This window comes from Neophocaena asiaeorientalis, unplaced genomic scaffold (genome assembly GCF_003031525.2).
Source record: "Neophocaena asiaeorientalis asiaeorientalis breed wild unplaced genomic scaffold, Neophocaena_asiaeorientalis_V1.1 scaffold317, whole genome shotgun sequence".
Lineage (NCBI taxonomy): Eukaryota > Metazoa > Chordata > Mammalia > Artiodactyla > Phocoenidae > Neophocaena > Neophocaena asiaeorientalis.
In genome coordinates, this window is record NW_020173114.1 from 4655084 (window position 1) to 4667408 (window position 12325).

General features: G+C 36.7%; 1 protein-coding gene across 3 annotated transcripts in view; it reads left to right on the forward strand.

The window, feature by feature from the left end:
• RPAP2 (RNA polymerase II associated protein 2) overlaps positions 1-12325 on the forward strand; it is an 85580-nt gene that overhangs the window by 45652 nt on the left and 27603 nt on the right. For all 3 annotated transcript variants that reach the window (XM_024743573.1, XM_024743572.1, XM_024743574.1), the window contains one exon: positions 2604-2672. In XM_024743573.1, coding sequence (XP_024599341.1) covers positions 2604-2672 — 69 coding nt within the window. The remainder of the gene's footprint in view (positions 1-2603; positions 2673-12325) is intronic.

A 12325-nucleotide genomic window follows, 5' to 3' on the forward strand; every position in this document is an offset into this window, starting at 1 on the left:
GTCCGGGAGGATCCCACATGCCACTGAGCGGCTGGGCCCGTGAGCCATGGCCGCTGAGCCTGCGCATCTGGAGCCTGTGCTCTGCAACGGGAGAGGCCGCGGCAGTGAGAGGCCCGAGTACCACAAAAAAAAAGGAAAAAAAGCAATATTTCTTCGTGTCCTCACCAACCCTTGGTATTGTTAATCTTCTATTTTTGCCAATGTAATGGAGTGAAATTTTATATTTCCCAGATTAATAGTGAGATTGAGCTCCTTTTCAAATGTTTACTGGCCATTCAGCTTTCCTCCTCTGTAAATTGCCTGCTCATGTCCTTTGCTAATTTATTTATTGGCTGTTTTTTTTTCCATAGACTTTATTTAAAATCAGTTTTAGGTTCATAGCAAAATTGGGAGAAAGGTACAGAGATTTTCCTTATGCCCCCTTCCCCCACACACGTAGCCTTCCCTGGTAAAACCATCCCGCACCAGAGTCATACATTTGCTATAATTGATGCACCTATGTTAATGACATCATTAACTCTTGGTGTTGTGCATTCTGTGGGTTTGGACAAATGTATAATGACATCTATCCATTATTATAGTAACAGAGTATTTTCACTGACCTAAAAATCCTCTGCACTCCACCTATTCATCTATCCTCCCTCACCCCACAACTCCTGGCAACCACTGATCTCTTTAAATATTTATTTATTTATTTAGCTAGCTAGCTAGCTAGCTATTTGGCTGCGCCGGGTCTTAGTTGCCACGTGCAGGATCTTCATTGCCGCATGCGGGATCTTTAGTTGCAGCATGCGGGATCTTTTAGTTGAGGCATGAGGGCTCTTAGTTGCGGCATGCCAGTTCTAGTTCCTTGACCAGGGATCGAACCCAGGCCCCCTGCTCTGGGAGCTGAGAATCTTAACCACTGGACCACTAGGGAAGTCCCTGATCTTTTTACTAGCTCCATAATTTTACCTTTTCCATAATGTCATATACTTGGAATCATACAGTTTGTAGCCTTTTCAGACTGGCTTCTTTCGCTTAAAAAATATGCATTTAAATTTCACTTAAATAATATGCATTTAAAATACTTCTATGTGTTTTCATGGCTTGATAGCCCTTTTTTTTTTATGGTGTTATTTATTTGGCTGCATCGAGTCTTAGTTTCAGCACTCAGGATCTTTGTCACGGCATGCGGGACCTTTCGTTGCAGCACATGGGCTTCTCTCTAGTTGTGGCGCGCAGGCTCAGTAGTTGCGGCACGTGGGCTTAGTTGCCCCACAACATTTGGGATCTTAGTTCCCCAACCAGGGATCAAACCCGCGTCCCCTGCATCGGAAGGCAGATTCTTAACTGCTAGACCACCAAGGAAGTCCCACTAGCTCATTTCTTTTTAGGGCTGAATAATATTCTAGTGTCTGGATGTACCACAGTTTATCCATTTACCTACTGAAGAGTATCTTGGTTGCTTCCCAGTTTTTGACAGTTATATTAGTAGAGCTGCTATAAACATTCATGTGCAGGTTTTTGTGTGGGCATAAGTTTTCGACTCCTTTGGGTAAATAAATACCAAGGAGTATGATTGCTGGATTATATGATAGGACTATGTTTAGTTTTGTGAGAAATACCAGAGTGTCATCCGAAATTGCTGTGCCATTTTTTTTTTCCCACCAGCAATGAATGAGTGTTCCTCTTACTTCGCATCCTTGCCAGCATTTGGTTTTGTTGATGGTCAGGATATTGGCCATTCTAATAGTGTGGTATATCTCATTGTTTTAATTTCCATCTCCCTGATGACATATGATGTGGAGCATCTTTTCATATGCTTATTTGCCATCTGTATATCTTCTCTAGTGAGGTGTCTGTTGAAGTCTTGGACCCAATTTTTAATTGGGCAGTTTGTTTTCCTATTAAGTTTTAAGATTTCTTTGATATTTTGGATAACAGTCCTTTATCAGATGTTGCTGGCTGTTTTTTTATTGATTTATAAATGATATTTTTAAAATGCTTTCTGAGAAATAAGATGACTACAATGTATTTTATTGTCATCAACTGCTAAGTGATAGAATTTACTTCTGATTTTTTAAAACTTAAGTTTTCTTGAATAAAGACCTAGTATTATAATTTATTAAGTCAACTCTCATTTCTGTAAATTATGGATTATTACATCCCTTAATTGCCTGCTGCCAACCTAGCACAAGGTAGAAAGGTACAAAAGGTGAATTAAAATTAAAATCAGAAATTGCTTACCTTGTCAGCTTTAATAAAACATTTGATTAGGGAAAAACAGAGGATATGGTTACAGGGAGGTATATGTGTTTGTGTATGTATTTTAATAAACCATACAATTCAGTTTCCCATATTGTTCTTATATCACCATCTTGTCTAATAGTAGTATTGTTATAAATATATAAAAGTGGGGCTAGAACACTTCCTTTTGAGATGGCCATTATTAGATACTGAATATCAAGCCACATTATTATACTATTAACTCTGTTCTATCAAATATAACAAGAATTTAAAAATAGTGCTCTTTCATGATATCATAAATCTGATTATATCTAAAAATAGAAGGGTTATGTATTTAACAATCTTTGGGTAAATTTTATCTTACTGTCTTTCAGATTAACAAACAGAAATATTATACATAAACCTGCAGAGTGGACCTTAATTGCTTTGGTGTTGCTGTCATTGTAAGTACTCTCATATTTTTAACTCTAAATACTAAATATGAAGAATTTTGATTAGGGGAAAACAAAGTTATTCATTGATTTTCTAAACTTTCTTGGAAAATATTGTACCTCTATTTTGTGCCTATTTTCCTTTTCTATATGATAAAATAACTTTCATGTAAAGTGATATGGTATATTTTGATAAGTTGTAATCATTCTCTTTATATTTTTTACTGTCTTTTCTTCTAAGGGCATTTTTCTTCTCAAATATTATTTGTAATCATTTGAAAGGGAAGAACATCTCCATGTGGGATATGATATATACAGGCTAGTCCCTTAATTTCTTGTTGTTGTTTTTTTTTGTTTTTTTGCTGTACGTGGGCCTCTCACTGTTGTGGCCTCTCCCGTTGCGGAGCACAGGCTCCGGACGCGCAGGCTCAGCGGCCATGGCTCACGGGCCCAGCTGCTCCGCGACCTGTGGGATCTTCCCGGACCGGGGCACGAACCCATGTCCCCTGCATCGGCAGGCGGACTCTCAACCATTGCGCCACCAGGGAAGCCCCCTTAATTTCTTTTTTAACAGTACATTTTATTAATGTTGAATGGCCTCATTATTTTACATCTGTATTTTTACCAATATAGCTAATGCTATTTCATTTTTCATCAGCATTTTTATCAGTGATATCATCAGAAAAGTTTTGTTTTCCAAATTAATGTACATCTTTAAAATCAAACAGATTTAAAGGAACTAAAGTAGATACTACACAAGCATATATAAAACATTTAATACTCATCCACCTTTTAAGAAATCACTAGTGGTGTCTAAGGCTTTCAATAGAGTTAAAACCATCTAGTAAGTGTAGTGTTTTTCAGCTTGAATTGCAAAAGTCTTCTTTTGAAGACCATTCATTACTGCATTACTGTTGCTACTTGGTACTTGTTAGGTCATTGAAGCCCACAGGACATTGAATACTTACTGGACACTCACAGGTCAAGAAGTGTTATGAGCCAACCTCATAGCATCTCCAGCCCTACTTTTCTTTCTTTGATGTTACTTCAGTCTGACATGTTATTCTGGCCTCACTGTCCCACAGAAGGCTGTGCTGGGAGGCATTAGAGTAGGCTTCAGTGAGCCAGCATCCGTGTCACCCAACGAGATACAGCTCACATGATTCGTTAAATCAGAACACAGAAAATAACTTTACTTGAATGCCCTGACATAAATTTTTTATGAACCATAAGAACAAATCTTTTGTCATTTCTGCTATTCAGTGTTCCAGTTGAATTGGTAATTTGTGAAACAGGTCTTAATTTTTTAGAAAGTTCTTTCCAGTTTATGAAATTTGTAAATATTTTGGTCACTGGCAAAAAAAATATCAGTATCTCTGCTCACCCACCATATCCTATGCCTGCTAATAAACCCTCGTAGATAACTGTTTAACTGTACTTCTGTAGTTCATTATACTAAAGGGGAAGTAGCTTTTTTGGTTGACAAGTCAGAGACCCAGGCTCAGCAGTAATCTCAGAATCTTGCTTTCTAAGCCAGTAACTGGAAGTATTATCTTAATGAGCAGCTGCTTACTGAGGACACGTTAGGTCCTACTTCTTTTTGTATCAGACTACTATTGCCTCACCTTCTCCAAAATGTATAGCAAGGAACAACAACAGAAAAAAGTATGGAAAATGAAATTTAAAAGTCTACCATCAAAATTTCCTAAGTTTAGTCCATATAAAAGTATACCTCTAGTATTTGATTTTAATAGAGGCACCCACGTGGCCCAAAATACTGAAAACTTTGCTAGTCCTTTTATTTGACTTGCCTAACTTTGGATGTAGTGTAGGTATTTCAAGGGTCAGTGAGCCATAAAACTAGTAACTTAATTGAATTCAAGAAACGAAACTGCACACATCTTAGACGTATTGCATATTTCACATTGTGCAGTCAGTCTTAAGGTTGTAGCAGTCAACACTGTTTCCTTTTGTCATTCACCTTGAATCCTTCTCTTTCATTATTTCCCTAAGCCCTACAGTTAGATCTACCCATCCTTCTCCTAGTCTTTGGTCCTTTTGATCCCTTGACAACTAAAAACCTTTCCAGTTAGGGCCCTTTTGGCTTCTTTTAAAATCTTTGGTCACTATAGACACCAAGTTAGCTGGTACCTCTTGGGTTTTGCCTTTCAAATCTTGTTTTCTCATAATTTTCTGTAACTTTTGCAATAAGCCCTCTTTGAACATTCTTTATCTTACCTAGCTGAATCTCCTTACTGTTTGGTCATCTGATCCTAAGACTTCTGTCTCCTGTCCCCATATTATTTTATTTCTTATTTCCTCATTTCTCAGAAATCCCCTTTAGCTTTTCATATTTCTTCCCCCCAGGGAATCTGTGACTCAACTGATAGACCCTTTCCTTCTCAGCCTGTCCTTTTTTTCAACCTTTTAGAATAAATGTTACTATATGAGATGGGGATAAAATTAAAATACATATCCATTATGTTAAAGCTAATCCCATTGGCTTCTGTAAAGTATAATTATACTTTATATTTGCACCCCTCTTTCCTCCCACTTAGAGTTCACAGTTACTTTTTAGGGAAGATATTTTGTTACTGGGGAAAGAAAAAGTAGGCATGAGGGCCAGCATTAGATAAAGAACCTTAAACCCAGTGAAAAATATGGAAACTTTAGACACTCAAAGAGGTATGTGCATATGAAGAGAAAGGAGGTAAACACTCACATGTATTTGTAGAACAGTAACCCCTCATTCAGCTTTTTGATTTATCGCCACTAAGATTGAATGTAGGCATACATGGGATTACCTTTTTTTTTAATAATTATCCTATGATTCAGAAAATCTTTGTTGTATCTACTCTCAGATTGCCAATGGAATTTTTTTAGTCATTGTAGACATTTCTGGAATTCATATTAAAAAGTGGACTTCTTATAAATCTTTATAGCTAGGAAAACGGTTCTGAATGGCCGTTGTAGACACTGAAGATGAATATAGTAAGATAATATGTTCAGTATTATTATAACAATGGTACTGTTCTTTGTATATGAATATTGCAAAGTTTTGTTATTATTAGCATTTGTTTAATGCATGAAAGGTGTTTTCAAAATTCCTCATGAGAACCATTTAGAAAAGGATACATATACACATATATAATTTTATTAGTAAAATAAGTGGCTCAAGTCTAGCTCTTGTTAGAAGGAAAAATCAACATTTTGAGCAAAACATGATAGTCCAGATGAAAGAAATCTGGGTCTTGAATTTTCACATCTGTATTCTTAAAAGTAGATAAGGTGTCTCTGTAGCAAATCATCTTTTCCTAGTAACTTCCCTTGCACTTTCACAGATGTATTAACATTTTAAAAATTTGAACCACAATGTGTAATTTATCAGTGTATACTGATGGGAATTTTATACCCATATAATCTCAGAAAGAAATTCATCAAATCAAATTGGTTCACTTGATCTTTCCACACTCAATGCATCTATATATAAAAATACAATATGACCCATTCACACTTCATTTAGATTTCTCACTAATTCCATAGGACTTGGATGGCCACTGCAACATTTATTGATATTTATACTATGCATTCAGACCCTAAATAGTTACCAAGAGCACACTGAAAGACCTTTCAAAGCTTAAGCAGTATACATTTTTTTTTTTTTTAAGCTGCGTTGGGTCTTCCTTGCTGCACACGGGCTTTCTCTAGTTGCAGCAAGCAGGGGCTCCTCTTCATTGCGGTGCGCGGGCTTCTCATTGCAGTGGCTTCTCTTGTTGTGGAGCACAGGCTCTAGGTGCACAGCCTTCAGTAGTTGTGGCTCACAGGCTTCAGTAGTTGTGGCGCGTGGGCTCTAGAGCTCAAGCTCAGTAGTTGTGGCGCACGGGCTTAGTTGCTCTGCAGCATGTGGGGTCTTCCTGGACCAGGGCTGGAACCCATGTCCCCTGCATTGGCAGGCAGATTCTTAACCACTGCGCCACCAGGGAAGTCCCAGTATACATTTATTTAACAGTGAAGGAATTAATGTTCCTTTACTCCTCTCATTTTTATTTAATAAATGTTATAATTAACAAAGGTAAGTTCTCAAGAACTTACACATAGAAGGACGTCTATAATAGTGATAACACTGTTTTTGTTTGTTTTTGCTTTTAGTAACGGATTAGAAATGCAATAAAGTAACCTGGTAGTTGGCGTTATTGCTTAAACTCCTGGCTCTAGTAATTTTTTGTTTGTGTTGAACCTTATCATACTTTATGATTACATACTATATGTTGAAATAATACAAAATCAAATCTGATTTTCTCACATAAATATGCTCTAATAAAGATATTAGGCTCTTTCCACAGTCTTGATGCATGATTTTTCATAAAAATGTATATGAATATATATAGTCTGCTGTAAATATTTTAGTACCTGTATGCTCTACTGTGTAAAGCTTTTACTGTATTTATATATTTTGATGTGTTTATAAATCAAATTAGAAAGCACAATAAATTACATTAAAGTGTGTTTTCTGATGCCTCCTCATAGTATATCATATATTTGTTTTTATATTCCTCATAATTTTCATCTACCCTTATGTACCCTTCTGTATAGGAAAACAGAAACTGAAGGATCACTTTTTATCATGGTCATGGTTTTCAGGGAAGTTTCTCTGAGAATATTTTGACTGGTATTTTGAGATTTTATAGCTGTAGGACACCCGCCTCAGCTCGGTCCTTATCCTCCTTTCCCTCTTCCCTTTGCCCTTAGTCTTCTCAGTGTTCTTTGACCTCTGTCATTATACTTGAGCCTGTAACACGAGTGGGGACTATGCAGATGTTGACCTAAAGCTGAGAAATCTAGGGAAGGGTCCAGACCAAGGCTGGCAGCCAAAGAGAAGCCATATAGAAGGCTATAGAGAAGCAAACTGACTGGCCTGAGTTCTATGTGCAGCACACAGGCCAGAAATACAATAACTTCTTGTATTTAAAATGTAACTTTTTCACCCAAGTTTAATGTGGAACCTTTGTAAAAAGCCCACTGCTTATGTATTGTGATGATCTATGGTTAATTTTAGCATGGGAGTCCAGAGTCTCTTTGTGGATAGCCAGGGAGAGGTGTGTACTGTGTTCCATGGGAATGATTTGGTTATCTAATGAAGGAGTAAGTAGGTAAATACTTACTTACTTTGTGCTACTTAGAAAGAATGGAGGGTAGAAAGTGACTTGTAGTCTAACATGGATACATGCTATTCCTAGTTTTATGCCCTTGATGTTCTCTAATGGAAAGCTTTCAAGATCATCTCCAAAAATGTCTGCTTTCATTTTATTTATCTGAACTGTCTGTTTTCAGTGAACTCTGGCCCACTTCCTAGACAGAGACCATGCAATAGTTTATTCCCCCTAAAAGCTTTGAGTATTCCCGTCGTTCCAGGAGTAGCATGTAAGTTCTGGGAAATGGTATTTAAATAAGCTCAACTTGACCATGATCACTAAACAAAAGCCTTCACTGGACGTGGGCAGCCACTTTAGGTAACCATCATAAAGATAGACACTCAGGAGAGTCACTTCCCTAGGGCACTAGACATGAATGGAAAGATGTGACCAAGGCTTTTTGCCTCAGCAGATTGTTATAGCACGCCCATCACTAATTTCCTTAGAGAAATATGTGAGCACACCATGAACATGAAGAGATGGTTCCTTAGAAATTTATTGGTTCTCAGAAGTATTCCAAAGCCTTTCTCTTAACATTCCCAATTTAGTTCTCAGTATTTGAGACCATAATAGATAACTGAAATAATCTTTGTTTCCTTATAATTATGGAAATTTTTATACTTAATTGAATTTTATTGAGATATAATTCCTATAACTTAAAATTCACCATTTTAAAATGTATAATTCACTGGTTTTTAGTATATTCACTATTTTGTGCAACTATCACCACTGTCTGATTCCAGAACATTTTCATCACCCCCAAAAGAAACCTCATATCTGTTAGCTTAGTCCCAGTTTCCCCTTCCTCCATCCCCTGGCAACCACTAATCTACTTTCTGTCTCTATGGATTTACCTATTCTGAACATTTCATATAAATGGAATCATATAATATGTGGCCTTTTGTATCTGGCTCCTCTCACTTAATGTATTCAAGGTTCATTCATGTTGTAGCATGTAACAGTACTTAATTCCTTTTTATGGTTGAGTAATATTCCATTGTATGGATATACCACATTTCGTTTATCCATTCATCAATTGATGGACATCTGGGTTGTTTCCACTCTTTGGCTCTCATGAACATTTGTTAACAAGTTTTTATGTGAACGTAAGTTTTCGGTTCTCTTAGGTATATACCTAGAAGTGGAATTAGTGGGTCATGTGCTAACTCTGTTTAACCTTTTGAGGAGCTGTCAGACTGTTTTCCACAGTGGCTGCACTGTTTTAAATTTCCACTGGCACTCCATAGATTGAACTTCAAAGGTCATCTCCTCTTGCCTTACACCCAGTAGTCCCACCAGGCTTATGTTTGCAGTTTTTCCAAACTTTAAATATGCTTGTTCGTATTAAATTTAGGCCTTCATGGACCTGTAACATCAATTTTTTATGTTCTAGGAATTTCTACTACGTATGCAAAATGAGTACCTATGAGCCCCCTCACAAAAAAAAAATACTCTCAGATTGCCAATGGAATTTTTTTAGTCATTGTAGACATTTCTGGAATTCATATTAAAAAGTGGACTTCTTATAAATCTTTATAGCTAGGAAAACGGTTCTGAATGGCCGTTGTAGACACTGAAGATGAATATAGTAAGATAATATGTTCAGTATTATTATAACAATGGTACTGTTCTTTGTATATGAATATTGCAAAGTTTTGTTATTATTAGCATTTGTTTAATGCATGAAAGGTGTTTTCAAAATTCCTCATGAGAACCATTTAGAAAAGGATACATATACACATATATAATTTTATTAGTAAAATAAGTGGCTCAAGTCTAGCTCTTGTTAGAAGGAAAAATCAACATTTTGAGCAAAACATGATAGTCCAGATGAAAGAAATCTGGGTCTTGAATTTTCACATCTGTATTCTTAAAAGTAGATAAGGTGTCTCTGTAGCAAATCATCTTTTCCTAGTAACTTCCCTTGCACTTTCACAGATGTATTAACATTTTAAAAATTTGAACCACAATGTGTAATTTATCAGTGTATACTGATGGGAATTTTATACCCATATAATCTCAGAAAGAAATTCATCAAATCAAATTGGTTCACTTGATCTTTCCACACTCAATGCATCTATATATAAAAATACAATATGACCCATTCACACTTCATTTAGATTTCTCACTAATTCCATAGGACTTGGATGGCCACTGCAACATTTATTGATATTTATACTATGCATTCAGACCCTAAATAGTTACCAAGAGCACACTGAAAGACCTTTCAAAGCTTAAGCAGTATACATTTTTTTTTTTTTAAGCTGCGTTGGGTCTTCCTTGCTGCACACGGGCTTTCTCTAGTTGCAGCAAGCAGGGGCTCCTCTTCATTGCGGTGCGCGGGCTTCTCATTGCAGTGGCTTCTCTTGTTGTGGAGCACAGGCTCTAGGTGCACAGCCTTCAGTAGTTGTGGCTCACAGGCTTCAGTAGTTGTGGCGCGTGGGCTCTAGAGCTCAAGCTCAGTAGTTGTGGCGCACGGGCTTAGTTGCTCTGCAGCATGTGGGGTCTTCCTGGACCAGGGCTGGAACCCATGTCCCCTGCATTGGCAGGCAGATTCTTAACCACTGCGCCACCAGGGAAGTCCCAGTATACATTTATTTAACAGTGAAGGAATTAATGTTCCTTTACTCCTCTCATTTTTATTTAATAAATGTTATAATTAACAAAGGTAAGTTCTCAAGAACTTACACATAGAAGGACGTCTATAATAGTGATAACACTGTTTTTGTTTGTTTTTGCTTTTAGTAACGGATTAGAAATGCAATAAAGTAACCTGGTAGTTGGCGTTATTGCTTAAACTCCTGGCTCTAGTAATTTTTTGTTTGTGTTGAACCTTATCATACTTTATGATTACATACTATATGTTGAAATAATACAAAATCAAATCTGATTTTCTCACATAAATATGCTCTAATAAAGATATTAGGCTCTTTCCACAGTCTTGATGCATGATTTTTCATAAAAATGTATATGAATATATATAGTCTGCTGTAAATATTTTAGTACCTGTATGCTCTACTGTGTAAAGCTTTTACTGTATTTATATATTTTGATGTGTTTATAAATCAAATTAGAAAGCACAATAAATTACATTAAAGTGTGTTTTCTGATGCCTCCTCATAGTATATCATATATTTGTTTTTATATTCCTCATAATTTTCATCTACCCTTATGTACCCTTCTGTATAGGAAAACAGAAACTGAAGGATCACTTTTTATCATGGTCATGGTTTTCAGGGAAGTTTCTCTGAGAATATTTTGACTGGTATTTTGAGATTTTATAGCTGTAGGACACCCGCCTCAGCTCGGTCCTTATCCTCCTTTCCCTCTTCCCTTTGCCCTTAGTCTTCTCAGTGTTCTTTGACCTCTGTCATTATACTTGAGCCTGTAACACGAGTGGGGACTATGCAGATGTTGACCTAAAGCTGAGAAATCTAGGGAAGGGTCCAGACCAAGGCTGGCAGCCAAAGAGAAGCCATATAGAAGGCTATAGAGAAGCAAACTGACTGGCCTGAGTTCTATGTGCAGCACACAGGCCAGAAATACAATAACTTCTTGTATTTAAAATGTAACTTTTTCACCCAAGTTTAATGTGGAACCTTTGTAAAAAGCCCACTGCTTATGTATTGTGATGATCTATGGTTAATTTTAGCATGGGAGTCCAGAGTCTCTTTGTGGATAGCCAGGGAGAGGTGTGTACTGTGTTCCATGGGAATGATTTGGTTATCTAATGAAGGAGTAAGTAGGTAAATACTTACTTACTTTGTGCTACTTAGAAAGAATGGAGGGTAGAAAGTGACTTGTAGTCTAACATGGATACATGCTATTCCTAGTTTTATGCCCTTGATGTTCTCTAATGGAAAGCTTTCAAGATCATCTCCAAAAATGTCTGCTTTCATTTTATTTATCTGAACTGTCTGTTTTCAGTGAACTCTGGCCCACTTCCTAGACAGAGACCATGCAATAGTTTATTCCCCCTAAAAGCTTTGAGTATTCCCGTCGTTCCAGGAGTAGCATGTAAGTTCTGGGAAATGGTATTTAAATAAGCTCAACTTGACCATGATCACTAAACAAAAGCCTTCACTGGACGTGGGCAGCCACTTTAGGTAACCATCATAAAGATAGACACTCAGGAGAGTCACTTCCCTAGGGCACTAGACATGAATGGAAAGATGTGACCAAGGCTTTTTGCCTCAGCAGATTGTTATAGCACGCCCATCACTAATTTCCTTAGAGAAATATGTGAGCACACCATGAACATGAAGAGATGGTTCCTTAGAAATTTATTGGTTCTCAGAAGTATTCCAAAGCCTTTCTCTTAACATTCCCAATTTAGTTCTCAGTATTTGAGACCATAATAGATAACTGAAATAATCTTTGTTTCCTTATAATTATGGAAATTTTTATACTTAATTGAATTTTATTGAGATATAATTCCTATAACTTAAAATTCACCATTTTAAAATGTATAAT